Raw genomic sequence first — 21084 nt, 5'->3', positions numbered from 1 at the left:
GGGCCCAGCACTGGATCTCCTGCTTGGGAATGAAGTACAGCAGATTATAGAGGTATCAGTGGGGATCACTTTGGGACCAGTGACCATAATTCTATTAGTTTTACAATAGACTTGGTGAAAAAAGATAGAGCTGGTCGACAAGTGGAAGTCCTAACTTGGGCCAAAGCTGATTTTGAAGGTATTCGACACGAACTAGCAGTGGTTTGGTGACACAGTGGTGCAGCGGTAGAGTTACTGCCTTACAGTGCGGTGATCCGGGTTCGATCCCGACAATGGATGCTGTCTGTACGGAGTTTGTACGTTCTCCCCGTGATCTGTGTGAGTTTTCACCGGGTGCTTCAGTTTCCTCCCACACTCCAATGACGTATGGGTTTGTCGGTTAATTGGCTTCGGTAAATTGTCCCTAATGTGCAGGATAGTGTTAGTTTGCGGGGATCTCTGGTGCCATATTGCCGGTGGGCTAAAGGGCCTGCTTCCACGCTATTTAAACTAAATGTGCAGGAAACGTAGAAACATAGAAAATAGGTGCAGGAGTAGGCCATTCGGCCCTTCGAGCCTGCACTGCCATTCGATATGATCATGGCTGATCATCCAACTCAGTATCCCATCCCTGCCGTCTCTCCATACCCCCTGATCCCTTTAGCCACAAGGGCCACATCTAACTACCTCTTAAATATAGCCAATGAACTGGCCTCAACTACCTTCTGTGGCAGAGAATTCCAGAGACTCACCACTCTCTGTGTAAAAAATGATTTTCTCATCTCCGTCCTAAAAGACTTCCCTCTTATCCTTAAACTGTGACCCCTAAGGATCCGCAGATGCTGGTTTACACCAAAGATAGACACAAAATGCTGGAGTAACTCAGCTGGACGGGCAGCATCACTGGACAGAAGGAATGGGTGAAGTTTGGGTCAAGACTCTTTATCAGACTGCATTAGGGGAGAGGGAAACTAGAGATAAACTAGAGATATGGAAAGACGGATCAAAGTAGAAGTGAACCATTGTACCACTGTGCATTTCCTTGTTCATCGTCTGCTTTGATAAGTCCTTTTAACACCTTACATGCTCTTTGTACCCTTCCATATCTCTAGTTTCCCTCTCCCTTGACTCTCTGTCCGAAAAGGTCTCTACCCAAAACGTCACCCATTCCTTCTCTCCAGAGATGCTGCCTGTCCATTGAGTTGCTCCAGCATGTTGTGTCTTATCTTCTTAAATTAAACTAAAGGTTGACTGGGAGATGTTTGGATGTAAAGGGACATTTGGCAAGTGAGGCGAGATTGGGAGTGTTCAGGGATAGCATGTTCCTGTTACAGTGAAAGCATGATCCTGTTACAGTGAAGAGAGAGGCTGGTGGGTTTAAGGTATCCTTGTTGATGAGGGATATTGAGTTTCTGGACAGTAAGGAGGAATATGTCCCATGTGTGTCAGGATCTGTGATCATGTGAATCCCTTAAAGACTACAAGAAATGTATGAGTACATTTGAGGGAGATGAGGAGGGCAAAAAGAAGTCAAGATAACTCTGGCAGACAAGAAAAATGTAAATCCCAAGAGATTTTATGGGAATATTAAGAGCAGAAGGCTAAAAGTGAGACAATAAGTGGCTCCCTTAAGGATAAACGTGGTTGTCTATGTTGAGCCACAGGAGGTGGGCCTGGTGTGAAATGAGTGTTTTTCAAGGGCATTTATTGAGGCGGTCATGAAAGCAAAGAAATTTGAGGGGAAAAAGTCGTGATGTGTTGGGCCATATTCAAATTACAAAAATAGAGGTGCTAGCGATCTTAAAGAACATTAAGGTGGTCCAGGAGCTCACGAAGTGAACCCTCGGACATTGAGTGGTAGAGAAGAAATTCATAGGTGCCTTGCAGAGATATTTGCATTATCTATAGCCATAGTGGGAGGTACCAGTAAGTGACATTTCTGAGTGCTTTGCAATAAATTGTTATCAATTTATCAGTAAACCCATTGGCATGTAGTGGCAATTACACCTTCTTATGTTTGCTGGGTGATTCTTCTTTACTTGGTGTCAGCAGAACCTGGTTTCTATGTTTAAACTTTTTGTGTGGTTGGATCCAATCAACATAAATGAATATGATCACAATGAAATGTAAAGCTTTAAAATTGAAATCCCTTTTACTGCCCTTTCGCTCTCCAATTTCTTTTCTCCTTGGTAGGAAACAAAAGTTATGATTGGCTAATACATAATTAGGTAGTGAAGACAAAGGCTTCAATCATTTGGTTTTCTATCCTGGAACATTCTGTTCTTTCCTTATTATTATCATGTGCATCTTGTTTACAGTTTACTTGGCTTTATTTGTTCTTTAAACAGAAGAATGAGAGTTAATTTTAGTTCCGTTTGCAGATATAGCATGGAAACAAGCCCTTTGGCCTACTAAGTCCATGCCAACTATTCATCACCCATTTTCATCCGTTTTATATCATCCCACTTTCTCATCCAATTCCGACACAAAGGGCAATTTTGCAGAAGCCAATTAACCTACAAACCCGCAGTGGTGATGAAGGGAGGCAGTGGATGCCATCTCTATATGAACTTTAGTAAAGCATTTGACATGGTCTCTTGAGGTCAGCACATCCAGAAGATTAAGATGCTTAGGATCCATGGTGACTTGGTAGTTTAGATTCAGAACTGGCTTACTCCTAGAAGATGGAAGCTTGTGGTGGAAGAGTATTATATTATTCTAGCTGGAGGTCTGACCAGTGAAACCTGTTGTGATATACATCAGATGACTTGGACAAATGTTGATGAATTGGTTCATAGATTTATAATTGACACAATTTGGTGGTGTACCAGAAAGCGAAGAAGGCTGTCAAAGAATATAGATCAGCTACAGATATCGGTGGAGAAATAGCAGATGGATATGAATCCAGGCAAATATTATGTGTTGCATATTGGGAGGACAAATGTAAAGAGAAAACAAACCGTTAATGGACCCTTCACAACAGTGATGTACAGATGGTTCCAAGACTATAGCTTCCTCGAAGTGGCAACACAAGTAGATAGTGATAAAGGTGGCGTATGGTATGCTTGCCTCCATTTGGAAGGGGCAGTGAGTATAAGTCAGGAAATCATGATGCAGCTTTATAACATTTTGGTTAGGCCTTGTTTGGAGTATTGTATGCAGTTTTGATCATCTGTTTACAGGAAGGTGTGCAGGCTTTGGGTGGGGGGGGGGGGGGGGGGGGGGGGGGGGGAAGGATCCCCAGAAGGCTACCTGATTAGAGGGTATTAGCTATATTGATAAGTTTGACAAAGTTGGATCAATTTCTCTGGTGCGTCGGAGGCTGAATGGAGACCTGCTGGAAGTATGTAAAATTGAGGGATAGGTGGTCCGAATCTTTTTCCGAGTGTGGAAATGCCAAATACTAGAGGGTATAGCCTTGGTGTAGAAATTTAAAGGGCATGTCTGAGGTATGTTTCTTTACTCTGAGAATGAAAGGTACCTGAAAGGCACTGCCTGCGATGGGGTACATTGTCACCAAGTTTCAGATTAAAAGCCCTGTCCCACTGTACGTGTTCATGCAAGAGTTCACCCGAGTTTGCCCTGATTCGAACTCGGAGATTTACGGTAATGGCCGCTCGTAGGTACCCGGGGCTCTCGTGGACATTTTTCAACATGTTGAAAAATCTTCACTAGTCTTCCCGAGCTTACTGCGTTTCCCGAGTACCTGCAGTTAGCGTTACGAGCCACTAAGAGACGTCCCCGAGCTCCGACGTACCCGCTACGTACATTCTACGTGCTTAACACGAGTTTGATTTTTTGTTTTTTAATTCGGGAGAGTTCTTGAATGAACTCGTACCGTGGGACATCGCTTTTGCTGTCATTTGCATTTTCTTCACTTGCCCAATGTAACGTTGGTTGAAACGCCTATTCCTGTGCTGTTCATTCAAAAGCCTATATATTTATTATGTTTCAAAGTTCATCTTATCTGTGTGTCTCAGATGTTCACTTAAAGCCTCTGCCACTGCCTCCGCCTCCGCCTCTGAAGTTGGGAAACTTTTCTGGCAAGAAGAGGGAGTTTTGTTTGCACTTGTTTTCCAGTGATTATTTCATGGACAGTAATAAAGAAAGGACCTCCACCATATGTCATCCTTATCGATTCAAATTTGCATGAACCCTTCTTACAGATGAATGGGGGAACATATTGATTTCTGAAGAAGGGTCTCGACCGGAAACGTCTCCCATTCCTTCTCTCCAGAGTTGCTGTTTGAGTTACTCCTGCATTTGGTGTCTATCTTGGGTTTAAACCAGTATCTGCAGTTCCTTCCTAAACAAATTGATTTCCATCCTGACTGAAAGTAGTTTGATTTTAACAAATAATTCTCAGCAAGTGTTATTTACTATCATGGAAAGGCTTTGAGTAGACATGGGAAAGACTGAAGAAATTATGTATGAGAGACAGTGGAGAGGCTTAAATAATGAAGTTTTGGAACTATCTTGCAGCGTTGTATCAAACAATATTTCCTAATTTTTATCTGTTAATTAAGTGTTTAAAAATAAAACTGAATGAATCTTCATTCATCACTGCTACTCATTGTATTATTGCTCCAGATAGACGCTACCAAATCGACTTCTGTATTTTAATTTCAGGTCTTTCACGATCTCAAAGACAAGGAGATCAGCAAAACTTTTCGAAAAGTCATCAACAAAAAAGAGGGCATTTGTGCTATCGGTGGCCTGTCTGATCGATCCAGTGAAGGGACCCAGCATTCCTATCAAGGTACATGCTAGGAATTTCAAGAATTTTGTTCCTTGATGTGTCCATCCATCAATGTTGGAGGAGGGGATGGGCAGTAGTTTGGCACTTTTGCTTCCCAGGATCTATCTGAAGGTCTATGTCTAAATGATGTAATGAGACTCTTTGGTGTTGGCCAAAGGGATCCCACTGCAAGTGCAATCTGATGGAAACACATTCTGTTTTGTATAAATGCCTTCCAAATGTTTCACCTCTACTTCTCTCCCTTTTTTTTTTTTTTTTTTCCACCCCCCTCTTTTTCTCTCTTCCACAACCCACAACTCCCTGCAATGTGTAAGCACGCCTTATAGATGTATAGTTGCACAATTTATTTTTGTCTATGTACAGCCTCTGGGACATTGAAAATACATAAGAAACCTCTATTACAGGGGATTTCGGAGATTTCTCTTTAGCCAAAGATGATGACACTGTCTGCCACAGTATACAGGAGGAGAAGATAAGTGAAGCTGTGGTTGAATGATAAACAGCCGAGCAGTGTGTTTTGTGGAATTCATCAAGTCATGTCGGGGGCACATTTACAGCATCTGGAAGTTTATTCTGGGGAAATTTAATTGAGCATTTTTGTAGCTCATGGAAAGTGGTTAATTCTCTTTGTTTTGAATTCTCTTTGTTATACTTACCTATGGAAATATGATTTTTATTTTCCAATATGATTATTATTGGCCAGCTTTATGGGCACATTATGTGCTGTATTAAAAAAGACACGTGCCTCTATGGAAGTCTGTCTGAACTCCATAAATAATCAATGAGTTAATTGTACCTTCTAATCTCTTGGTATTAGCTTTGAGAATAATGCTTTTTTTTCCTTTGCTGCAGCACTATTGTAGTATTGATTCTGAATGTAAAATCTCTTATTGCTGTGATCTTTCCAGTAGAAGAAATTAACTCTTTGTCATTTATGAATCATTTTAATTTTGTGATACCACAGTATTACGAGCCTTGCCTAATGCAATGGCTCACCTTAGTGGCAAAAGGAGACTGTTTCTGAAATATTTTAGTCTTGTATTGAGCTTTTCTTTTTGTTATTTTTTACATTGGTGGACTGGTTGTGACGTTGTGCTGGATATTTGGAGTATGACGTAATAAATATCATTGTACTTGCCGATAGCATTCATAGCAGAGAAAGTGAATATTTTCAGTGTGTGTGGATAGATCCAAGAATCTAAGACGGTATTGGAATGTATTGAATAAAGTTATGTTGGCGAAGGGTATGTTGACCACAATAGTGAACAGTTCTGGTAAAGCCTCTGACTGTACCTACACGTACCTATTTTGCATTCATCAATACCCCCTTCTGTGCTAAAATATTAATTAACTGGATGTTTGAAAAAGCAAGAATTTCTCTTTTTAGTATCATTTGAGGGAAAAAAATCTATTATCTTTAAACTTATTATTGTGACGTGTACTGAGGCACATTGAAAAGTTTTGTTTTGCAAAACTGCTCAGATATACCCTACCTAAACACAATTTAGTCAAACTCCAGTATAATAGGTAGAGCAAATGGGAAGATACAGTGCAGAATATAGTTCTCAGCATTGTAGAACATCGGTTGTATAGACAAAATCAATTTTCCACAATGGGTAAAGGTGAATTGGACAGTGCACTAGCTTATGGAAGAACTATTCAGAAGTCTAATAACAGAGGGGAAGAAGCTGTTCCTGAGTCGGGCAGTGCACACTTTCAAGCTTCTGTTCCTTCTGCCAGATGGGAGGTAGAAGGAGGAATGACTGAGGTGGGATGAGTCTTTGATTATGCGAGCTACTTTTCCGAGGCAGCGTGAAATGTAGATGGAGTCAATGGTGGGGAGTCTGGTTTGTGAGATAGACTGTGTCCCTGCCCCCTCTCATATTGTGGCTGTCTTCTCAAAGGCAATTATGGAATAGATAGGGTGAATGCCAAGTCTTTTACGCAGAGAAGGGAAATCAAGAACTAGATGACATAGTTTTAATGTGAACTGGAAGGGTGACCATACAGAGTTGTGGATATATGGAACAAGCTGCCAGAGGAGATGGTTGAGGTGAATATTATAAAAACATTTAAGTTGACCTTAGTGACATTTTAAGTGACTTTATGTATAGGTACATGGGAATGCAGGAAAAGGGAGTATATTGATCACATGCCCTCAGACGAGGTTAGTTTAATTTGGCATGACATTTGATAGGGGCTGAAGGGCCTGCTCCAGTACTGTTCTGTGAAAGCAATTGGAGACACAATTCTGCAACCAGCCACCTGATTTATTTTGGCCTTGAGCAACCTAATCAGTAGTCCTTCAAAAATGAACTCAAAGGTATTTTTGACTTTTAATTTTGAAGGAACTAGCCTCTTGGATATCTGAGCCAACACATCCCCTACATCAATAGGAATGTCTCCCTCCCCACTTTTCCCAACTCTCGACACTTGTGTCAACCAATTCCACGAAGGAGCCAGCCATTTTCTTCTTTCTTCCTTTTGTGCTTTGGTATATACATCCCTGACTCAAGGCAGTATTAGTGAGAGGGCACAGTGTGTTTTGTGACCACTTGTGGAGCACATAAGCCTAAAATCTCTATTTAAAATTAGGAAGAAGCACAATTTCTTGGTATGTCAAATCATTGTGAAGCACCTGACCACTCGGTCTTGAACTCGTGCAGACGACAAGATTATGTCTACAGGAAATAATTTATAGTTGGTTTTAGTGTAGTCATTATCTCCAGCTTTATACAAAGTGCCAGACAAACTCAGTGGTCAGGTAGCATCTGTGGAAGGAATAGATAGCCAACATTTTGTATTGGGACTGTTCATCAGATGGATTGATGTGCTGAGTTCCATTCCCCCCACAGATACTGCCTGCCCTTGAGTTACTCCAGCACTTTGTGTTTTGCTCAGGATTCCTGCATCTGAACTGCCCTGTCTCTTAATTTTTCCTCTTCACTGTATTAAATGGTAAAGTGCCCAATGAAGTAAAGTTATTCTCTTTAACTTCTCGTCTCTTAAACATTAAAGGCCGAGATAGTGGATGTGGAGAGGGTGTTTCCAGTAGTGGGAGAGTCTAGGAAAAGAGGGCACAGCTTCAAAATAAAAGGATGTGCCTTTATAATGGAGATGAGGAGGAATTTCTTTAGCCAGATTGCGGTGAATCTGTGGAATTCATTGCCACAGACGGCTGTGGAGGCCAAGTGATTAGGTATTTGTAAAGTGGAGATTGACAGATTGGTGCTTAGTAAGGGCGTCAAAGTTTACGGTGAGAAGGCAGTAGAATGGATTTGAGAGGGAAAAATAGATCAGCCATGATCGAATGGAGGAGCAGACTTGCCAAAGGCCTACTGCTGCTCCTATGTCTCATAGTCTAACTAAGAGAAAAAGGCCCTCTTTATAAAAAATAAATAAATAAATTCCAAGATACTTAAAGTCCGAAGAAGTAATTGTCAAGAATTAAAAGGCAAGCCTTTTGAATTTTGCATTGTGCTAGTGGGAGTGTTCTTGCCTATGTAAAAAAAAATACAAAATGGGAAATGCCTCCAGCTCAACATACATTGACAACTTAAAGACACTACAGCTCCCTCTTCAGGCTAGGATTGAATATCTAGTACATTGTAATATAATAGGCGTAGCCTCTCCGAAGTAGTGTTTTATAAACTAGAATAATTTACCTCATAACCGAGACAAGTGATGTGAGCCAGGTGGCAAAAATGTTTCTTTTGTGTTTGACAATGTTCTGAACTTATAAAAACATTGAAGCTTCTTGCATCTTGATTTGCACAATTTTGTAGCTCGTACGGCAAATAGTTTGCAGCGTCTTGTGAATTAAAGCTATATTCTTGGAAATATAGGATCCTCAGTAAAAATGGAAGGGCATTTATGTGATGTATAATATATTTAATAAAAGCTAATAGGATTTTTTCCCCACTGTTTTTGCAGGAGTGAGAAATGATTAATACTGTTTCCTGTAGTTTTCTCAAGTGAATAGAAATAAACTAATACCTGATGCAGTGGTAGTGTTGGATTAGATTATTATTTGGTTAGATTAATATTGGATTACATTTTGTGAGGAATAATGTTCAACGATATTATTTGCTGTCTTGATTCATTGGCAGTATTTTTGGCCTTGAGGTCTGAGGTTATTTTCTCAACCTGGACTTGTGTATACATAGTGTCCCTGTTGTGTATCAGTCCCATGACCATTATAAAATGTGATTTTGTCCAAAGATATTTGTCTGTTTTACTTCACATGACTCTGTTCTGTACAACTCACTAATTGCTGTGCTGTATGTACATAACTGGAAATGACTGAATATATTAAATTCCAGAGGAAGAAAAGGTTGCTTTTGTTAATTGGATCAACAAAGCATTGGAAGGTGATCCTGACTGCAAACACTTGATTCCCATGGACCATAATCATGATCGTCTCTTCAGTGCTGTTGGTGATGGAATTCTCCTATGGTAACTTTTTTAATTTCTTATTTTCTTGGTTGCGATGATAAAAATAAAACCATATTGAAGCTTGAGATGTTAGTTTTGCATTTTCTAGTTTTAAACGACAGTCTTAGTCTTTGCTCGAGCTAGATTTGCTGAGTAGCGCTTGACGTTTATTTTGATCAGCTAGCCTTCAGATGTCTTATTGTGTGGAGGGTTGCTGAGGGACCGGGTGGCAGTGGGGATCCTGGGCTGTTTCTTTGCTCCTAGGCTGGTCAGGCACATGAATGTCTCAATATGGTCAGCCTCTGATCTCAGGGGACCATAACAAGACACACATTGAGGGCTGCTGAAAGAGCATCAACTCGGTGAAAGATGCTCTTTACACCACCTATAGAATGAGATGCCGCAAGTGAATGCAAGATTTAAAAATAGGTTTTAGTGTAGTCACTATTTCCTGCTTTATACAAAGTGCCGGACAAATTTAATGATCAGGTAGTGTCCGTGTAAGGTACGGATAGCTGATGTTTTGGGTTGGCTGCGATCAGACACATCCCAGGCTGCAGGAGTACAGATAACCCTAACGGATCCCAGGGGGGGAAAATGGTGTCCATTATTGCCGATTGTCCGCTGTAACAGTAAGGGATTCGTTCCAACCACTGAGCGGTCACTCTGTGAAAGAACGAGTTGTTTTCAAATACAAATTATTTTTAATAGTTAAAAATGTATTTTTGTTATTGCAAGCTAAAAATGCTAAAGGCTGTTTGTTACATTCGTTAATAGAGTATCATTGCATTAGTGTCGATAGAAGCAGTTTGTCAATTTCCATACCCTGCCACACGGGGTTACCTGCAGCCTGTGTTCTGAAAGAGACGGTGGTGTCTAATTACCGTGGGGACGCTCCTTCCGCAACAATCTATATCCATTATCAACAGATCTGTAATAATGAGGGTGGACTGTACACGCTAAGGGTTGCACTGAGGCTTTGTGAAGTCAAAGCAAGGGCTTTGTGGGTAAGGACTGGATCAAAGGTGCCGCTGCCACTAGTACTGAGGGGTTAGTCATTTTTATCAGCCCCACAAAGGTGTACAGTTCAAAGAGGCCACGAATGCTTCTGTTGCTTTTGGAACACTTTGAATGTATAGACTTAACATAACAATCCTGTATATGTCCAGACTAGACAACAATGCAAAGAAAACCATGAACTGTTTTGTATTTATCATATATGTTTTCATGGATAAGGTTTAATTTTGAGATAATTAAAAATAGACACAGAAATTTAGACCTTGAATTAACAGGAATTTCACAGCGTGCAAGGTAAACACATGCTACTGACCCAGTTGCTAAGAATCAAAATGTTATAACACAGATTCCATAATTTTTCCATGTGGAAATAGGGGATTTAACTGAGGATTAGTTAGACGATTAGTGAGCCTAGAAGCATGTGCCCCTCCTTTAGCGACTATTTGAGGATTAAAAGCCACACGTCTCCATTGCGGCAACATTTACGTCTAATCGCCCCTTGTCAGATCAAATATCCCCTTCCTCCATACCATCGACTCGACCCTCCTGGTTATCTTCATTGCCCGTTTCCTCGACTCAACTTGAGCTGCTCCTGACTTTGCTTCTCCCTGATCCTTCCCACCTCGTCATCCAACAATACTCTGCTAATGGCCCACATGTCAGTGTCATCAGGAGGCTTAGACATCAACATTCATTTGTAACTGTTGTTCGGAGCTTCTGATTTGAGGAATGTGCAGAATGGAGAGGGACTTTGTTTGAAGATCAGAGGTCCTTTCTCTTCAATAGTCCAGGTGACATTCTTGAGATTCTTGTGCCTCCTACATATGTGCCATGAGCACACTTTCTGGGAAGTAAATCTTGAACTTGCATCAATGGTACTTGGTGTTGAGATGGAGATTTCAACTTTGGTTTATAATGTAATTTCCTATCAAACATCTGTTTCCCTGTTTAGCAAAATGATAAACTTATCCCAGCCGGACACAATTGATGAGCGAGTAATTAATAAGAAGAAGCTGACTCAATTCACAATTTCTGTGAGTACAATCCTTCCAACTGTAGCTTTTAACATGGATGAAATGATTTCTGCTACTTTCATTTGTATCTGTGGGTAATGCACCACCTAATTTCAGTTTATGATTCCCTTGCCTTATTTCTAATGGGTTTGTAGGTTAATTGGCCTCAGTAAATTATCCTTAATGTATAGAGAGTGAATGAGAACATGAGATAATGTAGACTATTGTGAACGGGTGGTTGATGGTCAGTGTGAACACGTTGGGTCAAAGGCCTGCATCATTGCTGTTTCTTTCAATCAGTCAATTAATTCCCCAACATTTTCTCTTTTGTCCCTCCTGCTTCACTGTCTGCTGTGTTTATTTTTTCTCCATGATAGTGATGCACCAGAAGAAATCTTAGGAGACCATTCCAAGGAAATGTCTGGATCTTGTTCTTGCTTAATGAGTATTTCACCTATAGCATTGATGTTTTGATAACATTATGTTTGTTGGGATCCTAATTGATTCTCCCTTAGGAAAATCTCAACCTCGCTTTGAACTCTGCGTCTGCTATCGGCTGTACTGTTGTGAACATTGGTGCAGAAGATCTCAAGGAAGGGAGACACCACCTGGTGCTGGGCCTTCTGTGGCAGATCATAAAGATCGGCCTGTTCGCTGATATTGAGCTCACTCGGAATGAAGGTGAGTGGATGGTGCGCATAGATTCATCTGACAATGTCAGATATGTACTCTAAAGGAAGCTTGTGCTAGATGGGATAAGCGTTATCGTTTTGTGCAGGATCAAAAACCAAAGGGATATTGCATAATTCCATGTTTTGATCATGCATTCCCAGTGCTGTAAGCTTGATGAGAAGACATTCATTTATGGCTTTATCATTGCTGCAAACACTCTGGCACAACAAGGCTGTCTCCTTGAAGAAGTTTTTCAATAACTTTACCATGTTAGTAATGAGAGTTGAGTACTGAGGAGTACGTGAGAGTGAATAAGTTATTTTTATGCTGAAAATGTCATTTCCAACATTATAGTCTGTTTGGTAACCAAAGTCATTCATAATTATCGGATACATTTTTTCTGATTTTTTTTTGCATGTTAAATATGATTTTGTTATGTGTGTGATAAGCTTTTGTGCACATACCATTTTTGAATTTGCACTATATTAATGCTGTTGGCTGTTTGATTCCAGCACTTATTGGTCTGTTAATGGAAGGTGAGGAGCTAGAGGCGCTGTTGAAACTCTCGCCCGAAGATCATCTTCTACGTTGGATCAACTACCATCTTAAAAACGCAGAGTATAAAAAAATCACCAACTTCAGTCAAGACATTAAGGTATCAGTATTTTCACTGAACTTTTATACCACTAAAACTGAATTTAATCTACATGTTTGGTTTAAGGGCAGAGTTTAAAATTTTGCATCGTAAAGACAAACTTCATTGCATGGAGTTGCAGTGATCAAACTTTCTTCCTATCCATATAGTGGAAATTGGAGATTTTGAAAGATAATTGGAAGACACGAGGGAGAATAATTTGCAGGGGTCCAGAGAAAGATCCGAGGAACAGGGTGACTGAGATCTAGCGCACAATGATTGACCAGATGGATTCCTTCTGTGCCATGGTGATTCTTAGATTCTGTTGTGTGAGGTAGCTCTGTTCTTCCAGGTTGGCTTGGCAGGAACATTTTGTGTGTTATCAGGATAGAGAGCTAATTACTCAAAAGTCCAATTTGAGCCAAAACCCATTCTTCACACTGATAATCTGGCACAGTAAATTCCAACTAGCTGGTAGCATCTCTGAAAAGATGACTGGTACAAATATTTATTGAGAGAAGCGCACTGGAAAAGAGTATCATTAACATGGTTGAGCAAACTTTCAAGGATTGAACAATCTCTTGTCATCTGCCTATAGTTCTCACAGTCAACTTTATCTTTAAACGTCAACTTTTTGGATGAGTCGGCATACTAATTGTACCCTCCTTTGCTATGCAGCATTCAGTGGGAGAACTAAGCAAGTAGAGCCTGAAGGATCCTGACCAAAAAAGTCCCCGATCCATGTTCTCCAGAAATGTTACCTGATCTGCTGAGTTACACCAACTTTGTGTAAACCAGCATTGTGTAGAAGCAGTTCTTTACTTCTACAAGTAGACTTCCCATAACCTTTTAGAATGAGTGACAGAATATACTGGAGTAACTCAGTCGGTCAGGCAGCATCTCAGAAGAAAAGGAATGCGTGACGTTTCAGGTTGGGACCCTTCTTCAGACTAATCCAGAGTTCATTCCTACACACTTTTAGAATGAGTTCATTCTAGACTCACTGCCCCTCCTTACTGTACAATCACCGATGCCTTCCAATAAAGTCAAGGAAGAAAAAGGACTCGAGGGGTTGGGTTCAGGCTTTGGTTTTAAAAGTTCTGCAATAATTTGGCCTACGTTTGTTTCTGATCTTTTTAGTTGTCTCTATTTTGCTTTAGCAGCCTTAACTTAGGGAAAGTTGACCTAAAACCTCATTCACTATTCCTGGATATCAGGTTATTACTTATTTTGCATTCATGGTAATAATTTACAATTTGTGTGTGTGTGTGTGTGTGTGTGTGTGTATGTATATCATGTATAATTAATTACGTATGACATGATTTATATATTTATATAAATCTGTCAAGCAATTTTAAAAGTTGGATTTCATTTTTCCTCAACTGAGGAAGTCACGTAAATAGGGTGAGTTTCATGTCCTATCCTTGAAAAGAAAAACTTTATCACAGGATAGACTGCATCCTGACATGATACCTAGCCAGGCAGCAAGCCAATGAATATAGGAAGCTATGATTCTTTCCGGCAAAGGACATTTTTAGCTCGGGATAGAGGTGGGTCGGGATCATTCTGGTAAATTGGGTTTAGTTTAGCGATACAGGGCGGAAACAGGCCCTTCGGCTCACCGAGTCCGCACCGACCAGCGATCCCCACATAAGAACACCATCCTAAACACACTAGGGACAATTTTACACTTGTACCATGGCAATTATCCTACCAACCTGTACGTCTTTGAAGTGTGGGAGGAAACCAAATATCTCAGAAAACCCACGCAGTCACGGAGAGAACGTACAAACTCCGTACAGACAGCACCCATAGTCAGGATCGATCCTGGGTCTCTGGCGTTGCAAGTGCCGTAAGGCTGCAACTCTACTGCTGTTCCACTTTCCCGCCCGTTCATAATGGTTCATTATCAATATTTTAGACAATGAGAAAAATTCACAATAATTATCCCGATTTGCTTAGAAAACCTCAGAATGAATTGTGCGAACATGCACAAAGCATCACGGGCTACACCGCGCTGATGAATTTATCATTAATGTGCGGACAACACAAAATGTTTTATCAGGAGAGATACATACAATTAATATTACAAGCAAAAGATCGGTAACATTTATTGGTGTGACCAGAATTTCTCTTTTTTAGAATAAATAGCTGTCTTCTTTTTTAAACTGTAAAGTGTGATTTTTAACCTCGAAGTCCAACTTTGGTCCGATGTCCTTCTTTTAGGATTCCAAGGCTTATTTCCATTTACTGAATCAGATTGCAGCCAGTGGAGAGGGAAGTGAAATGATGATCGAGATTGATATGGCTGGTTTTAATGTAAGTTCTCCTTTAATTGGGCATTTCTCTCCTTTTAAGGTAATGGTTTTGAAATCTAATTGCACTCTTCACGATCTTGCAGGAAAAGGATGACTTTAGAAGGGCAGAATGCATGTTACAGCAAGCTGATAAGTTGGGCTGCAGACAGTTCGTCACACCAGCTGATGTTGTCAGTGGGAATCCCAAACTCAACCTTGCCTTTGTAGCCAATCTCTTCAACAAGTATCCAGGAATGCACAAAACAAACAATCAGTACGACCTCACTTTGTTGGAAGGTATGATTATTGAATATTGGACATTTATATAGCAAAATCTGGAACAGTGACTTCGGGGGGGAAAAAGTTACTCCAGTTCCTTGTTTCTATTCTTTACAAAGCTCATCTGGAACACTGAGGGCATTTTTGGGTCTCATGAAGGATATATTTGTTGAGTCAATATATAGATTTGCTTAAAGATACCTGGACTTGGAGGCTGAAATTCCAACAGTGTTGCACAAGCTAAGGTAGTAATCCCGGGAAATCAGAAATATAAGAGGTGATCCGAAGAGTGTTTCCAAGATATAAAATGGAACCAGTGGGTTAGATAGCAAGCAGCTCAGGCTATAGCAGACTCTAAATGTTTCAGTTGTATATTTTGGAAAGCAATAAATGAGAATGTAAGAAATTCAAAACTCTGATTGCATATTTGAGATAAGCAATCAATAACCAATGGGATAAAGCAACACTGCATGACATGATACACATAGCAACCACTTTGTGTGCACACTGCGTGACATGGTACACATAGCAACCACTTTGTGTGCAACACTGCGTGACATAGCACACAGCGCAACCACTTTGTGTGCAGTATCCTGTTCACACTAAAGTGATGCTGCTGTTTGCCTCCATCCACCAAAGGCATGGATCTCACTTTGCTGTTGAGACTATTTCAATGCTCAAGTTGTATCTGGAAAGAGACTGTCCTTGACGAGAAGGCAGGTTAGAAGGTGTGGCATGCTCCATGGTGACGTGGCTAGCTCTGGCAAAACTCAAGTGTATTACTTTTGTCCTGTTATTTTACAGTATTTTAATGTTTTTTTAATTTATTTGTTAGAGCCTACATCCCTTTTGGATTTTAATGAAAATTATTTATTACTTTGAATGGCTTTTTAAATATCACCATCTCAGCCGTTTTTTGAAACCTTTGACACAAGGTGATTCTGGGTGCTGGGGCCATGAGTCGATGGTTGGGTGCTCCTCACCCTTTGGAGCCAGCATCACCGATGGGTGCAGAGGGACAGCTTATCAAAAATGGGTGCTTTTGGCTGGCGTAGTGGTGGAGTTGCTGCCCAAAAGCCACAGAAACCTGGGTTTGATCCTGACTATGGGTACTGTTTGTACGTTCTCCCTGTGGGTTTTCTCTGGGTGCTCTGGCTTCCTCTCACATTCCAAAGATGTGCAGGTCTAGAGAATAATTGACCTATAAATTGTCTCTAGTGTATACGATAGAACTAGTGTACTGATGATTGTTAGTCGGCACGGAATTGGTGGGCTGAAGGGCCTGTTTCCCTGCTGTATCTCTGAATTAAATCAAGCTTTAAATCAACGTTCCTTGTCATGCACATGCATCTATATTGAAATTAGAATGGCAACAATGCAGACATGCGTGAAGTCATATCAGCATTAAAATAACCATCAACCATGTTACCATCACGTGTCACTGCCTAGTATGTCCTAGCAATTAACAGGAATGGCCAGTAGTCTGTGAACAAAATGAATGATAAAACTGCATGGTTGACGGTCTTTTAGATTTGTGGAAAAAAAATGTCAAAAAAACAATTATCCAAGTTGGCCTTCAATTAAAACCAAACATTGAATATCTCGTTAAAATGGAGGCCATTCCTGCCTTCAACCACATGCACATTGGTGTTAAAACTTCCTTGCGTATTTTGGTTGAACAGGATGAACTGGAGAGACCTTGACTGTCGAAAGTGGTTTCAAAACTTATTATCTCAATTACGAAAAATCCCTATAACCATTTCATTAAGAGTTAAGTACTTGGCTGCCAAACCACAATCAGAAACTTTAAGCAATGTGTTCTGACATTCCAGTGCTACATTGTTAGAGGCACTGTTCTTTGTTGTAATCTTAATATTCAGCTAATATTATGTTCCATGATGGTCCACTGGCCTGGTACCATTTAGTCTGGAAGAGGGAATATTCTCCGATGTCCTGAGGCAACAATCTTCACTGCAGCCAATGTCAGTGTTCACCTCATTCATGCTGGTGAAGCAACTAAAGCTACCCAGTTCTTGTTCATCACACAATTTATGAGTTAATGCACTTTGAGTACTTTAATAATTTAGTTCTTTGCAGTGCTTTGAAATATTTTAGCATTACAGCAGCTCGTTTTGCCAGCACAACAGCACACAGCCAGTCACAAATTCAGTCTGAAGAAGGGTCCCGATCCGAAACATCACCTAGCCATGTTCTCCAGAGATGATGCTTGACCCGCTAAGTTGCTCCAGCACTTTTTTTTTTTGTAAACCAGCATCTGCAGTTTTTTGTATCCACAAATAGGTTATGGTGGCTTGATGAAGGGATTATCTGAATGTTTGGATTAATAAATGTATTATTGTTTCAAAGATTGCATTGTTTTGCTTTCTTTTTGCCTTCTGATTCTGCTCTGGTGACCACAGAATTGACCCCACCCATTGTAGGTACAGTCTTACGAATTGTTCCAAGTCCTCTGGTCTTTCTTTCAGACCATCTTTATGAATTTCTACACTGGTTCATTTGCTTTGGTAGCTGGGCAGTTTCCAGGAGTTCTTCACTGATGCCTTTCCTGGAAACTGCTCTAGTTTTGTTGAGTGGTGTTGGCTGAGGAGTTTTCATGAATCTGTGCTTGCATTTATGTGCAAAAAAAATCAAAACAAGTTACAAAGCAAACATTCAATTTAAATGTTCTGGGGCTTCAAAGCCATTTGAAAATGAATGGAAACCAAACATTGAATGATATAAGACATCATATAGTGTATAGTTTTTTTTTCAATGTCGCCAATGTTCTTCTCATTGTGGCAGCTCACCTGTTTATTGACAGTAGCAGTTTCGGGAAGATACAGTGCATTCGGAAAGTATTCAGACCCCTTCACTTTTTCCACATTTTGTTAAGTTACAGCCTTATTCTAAAATGGATTAAATTATTTTTTAATCATAAATCTACACAATACCCCAGAATAAAAAAGCGAAAACATATGTTTAGAAATGTTTGCAAAATAATTAAAAATAAATAACTGAAATATCACATTTACGTAAGTATTCAGACCCTTCACTCAGTACTTTGTTGAGGCACCTTTGGCAGTGATTACAGTCTCACGTCTTCTTGGGTATGACGCTACAAGCTTGGCACACCTGTATTTGGGTAATTTCAATTCTTCTCTGCAGATTCTCTCAAGCTCTGTCAGGTTGGATGGGGAGCGTCGATGCACACCTATTTTCAGGTCCCTCCAGAGATATTCGATCGGGTTCAAGACTGGGCTCTGGCTGGGCCACTCAAGGACATTCACAGATTTGTCACGAACCCACTCCTGCGTTGTCTTGTCTGTGTGCTTGGGGTTGTTGTCCTGTTGGAAGGTGAACCTCTGCCCCAGTCTGAAGTCCTGAACGCTCTGGAGCAAGTTTTCATCTAGGATCTCTCTGTACTTTGCTCAGTTCATCTTTCCCTCAATCCTGACTAGTCTCCCAGTTTCTGCCGCTGAAAAGCATCCCCATAGCATGATGCTGCCACCACCATGCTTCACCATAGGTACGGTATTGGCCAGGTGATGTGCGGTGTCTAGTTTCCTCCAGACGTGACACTTGGCATTCAGGCCAAAGAGTTCAATCTTGGTTTCATCAGACCAGAGAATCTTGTTTAGGTGCTTTTTGGCAAACTCCAAGTGGGCTGTCATGTGCCTTTTACTGAGGACTGGCTTCAGGCAACTCTACCATAAAGGACTGATTGGTGGAGTGCTGCAGATGTAATTGTCCTTCTGAAAGTTTCTCCCATCTCCGCAGAGGAACTCTGGAGCTCTGTCAGAGTGACCATCGGGTACTTTATCACCTCCCTGACTAAGGCCCTTCTCCCTCAATTGCTCAGTTTGGCCGGGCGGCCAGCTCTATGAACAGTCCTGGTGGTTTCAAAGTTCTTCCATTTAAGAATGACAGAGGCCACTGTGCTCTTCGGGACCTGAAATGGTGCAGAAATTGTTTTATACCCTTCCCCAGATCTGTGTCTTGACACAATTGTGTCTCTTGAAGTCAACGGACAATTCCTTCGTCTTCATGGCTTGGTTTTTGCTCTGACATGCACTGTCAACTGAGGGACCTTATATAGACAGGTGTGTGTCTTTCCAAGTCATGTACAAACAATTTAATTTACCACTGGTGGACTCGATCAAGTTGTAGAAACATCTCGAGGATAATCAATGGAAACAGGATGCACTCAATTTTGAGTGTCACAGCAAAGGGCCTGAATACTTATGTAAATGTGATATTTCAGTTTATTTTTAATTACTGTCCAAAAATTTCTAAACACCTGTTTTTGCTTTTATGTTATGAGGTATTGTGTGTAGCTGATGATCAAAAAAAAAAAAAGAATTCAGTCCATTTTAAAATAAGGGTGTGTAACGTAACAAAATGTGGAAAAAATGAAGGTCTGAATACTTTCTGAATGCACTGTAGGAAGCATTCTTGACGTTGAATTATTGATATGCAATCACACAACACTGGATGAAACATGCTGTTGTACAGCGGTATGTTGATAATGAGGAAACTATACACAATATACAACTAAAATTAAGGATGCATTATAGAAACTTAATCTAAGTAGTTAATTCATTATACTCTCTTCAGGAGTAATTCAGCACAGAAACTGCCCTTTTGGCCCACTGCACTTGTCTGAAGCCTACAATCCCATGGCATTTTAAGTCTTGTTCAGATTGTTCTTAAAAACAGGAGTACAGTATCTGCCTGCACCACATTCTCAAGTAATGCGTTCCAAATTCCAACCACACACTCGGTGGAAATAATTCTTCCTCTGTTCCCATCTAACCTCTTACACCCCACCTTAAACTATGGAAGTGCAAATTGGTACCAGTTGTCATTGAAAATACTTACCTGATCGTAAGTTAGCACTTTTATCTTCCCACTGCTAAATGTCCCTTTATTTAAAAATGTGATTTAAAATAAAATGATTGATGTCTACTGAACATAAGTGGTAGCTCTGGCTTGATTGGTAGCACTTGTGAATTCAAAGATTGTGGAATCATGTTTGCCTGGTTCAGCAAATAGTAAAGTGATTCTGTGGCAATGAGAGCCATTCTGGTCATGCATTATACAGAAGATGTGATTGTGCCAGTGAGATGTTGCAAAGATTGTATCCAATGATGAAAGAATGCATCAGCAAGGGTTGCAAGTAGAAACCACATTGGAACAGTAGCTGGATGTGTACATGAGCAGCAACCTATACATCTTTGCCTTAGTGCTGGGGGGTGAGGTTAGACTGGCAAATTATTCTGAACCAGTGCAGATGCAATGGGCTGAAGTGTTTTTTTCCTGTATCATAGATTTCCCATCCCCAGTGCCCCAAATAATATTTAGTTGTCAATATATTTTACAAAGCACATTATTTGGTAATTGTCAACAATGCTGTTTATTGGAGTTTGGTTGCAAGTTGGCTGTCCCTTTTCCTGCCTTACCATGGTGACACATTTTTCAAAGATAGCAAATTGGTTCTAAAGGTCTTTTGGATAACCCTACACAATGAACACCCTTTCCTCTCTTCCCGTCTCCCCCTCTTTCAACTCCCTTTCCCCTCTCTTCCTTGTGCCTCACCTAGATGCACACCCATTTCTCCCATTTAAGCATCCTCCACTGCCCCTCTACTTATATTCCCTTCTTTGCACCTCTTCTGTCCCTATCTCCTTTACTTGTACTTTTTGTCTTTTCATCTCTGGCCTTTGTCTAACCCCGCATCTACCTTGCCAGACTGTTTCATCTCCACCTCTCTTCCAGCTTTCTTCCCGCCTGCATAATCAGTCTGAAGAAGGGCCCATACCTGAAACGTTACTTATGCATGTTCTCCAGCGATGCTGCCTGGCACATTTAGCTACTCCAGCACTGAATTTTTCTGTAAACCAGCATCCGCAGTTCCTCGTATCGGCAATGAAATGCTTTATTTATTTATGTAATACATTTTTCTTTCAAAATCTTCTAAGTTTGACTTTTAACTTTAACTAG

At 40.5% G+C, this 21084-nt stretch overlaps 1 protein-coding gene across 2 annotated transcripts in view; it reads left to right on the top strand.

The window, feature by feature from the left end:
* pls1 (plastin 1) overlaps positions 1–21084 on the top strand; it is a 76485-nt gene that overhangs the window by 37492 nt on the left and 17909 nt on the right. Inside the window, exons 4-11 of one of the 2 annotated variants that reach the window (XM_033031905.1) lie at positions 4609–4738; positions 9061–9193; positions 11142–11223; positions 11718–11883; positions 12387–12529; positions 14735–14827; positions 14910–15102; positions 17505–17525. In XM_033031905.1, coding sequence (XP_032887796.1) covers positions 4609–4738; positions 9061–9193; positions 11142–11223; positions 11718–11883; positions 12387–12529; positions 14735–14827; positions 14910–15102; positions 17505–17525 — 961 coding nt within the window. The remainder of the gene's footprint in view (positions 1–4608; positions 4739–9060; positions 9194–11141; positions 11224–11717; positions 11884–12386; positions 12530–14734; positions 14828–14909; positions 15103–17504; positions 17526–21084) is intronic. The other variant, XM_033031907.1, reaches the window with a different exon arrangement.

Source organism: Amblyraja radiata, chromosome 13 (genome assembly GCF_010909765.2).
Source record: "Amblyraja radiata isolate CabotCenter1 chromosome 13, sAmbRad1.1.pri, whole genome shotgun sequence".
In the NCBI taxonomy this organism is placed as follows: domain Eukaryota; kingdom Metazoa; phylum Chordata; class Chondrichthyes; order Rajiformes; family Rajidae; genus Amblyraja; species Amblyraja radiata.
Note: the sequence above shows the minus strand (reverse complement) of the source record. Positions and strands in the feature narration are given on the sequence as shown.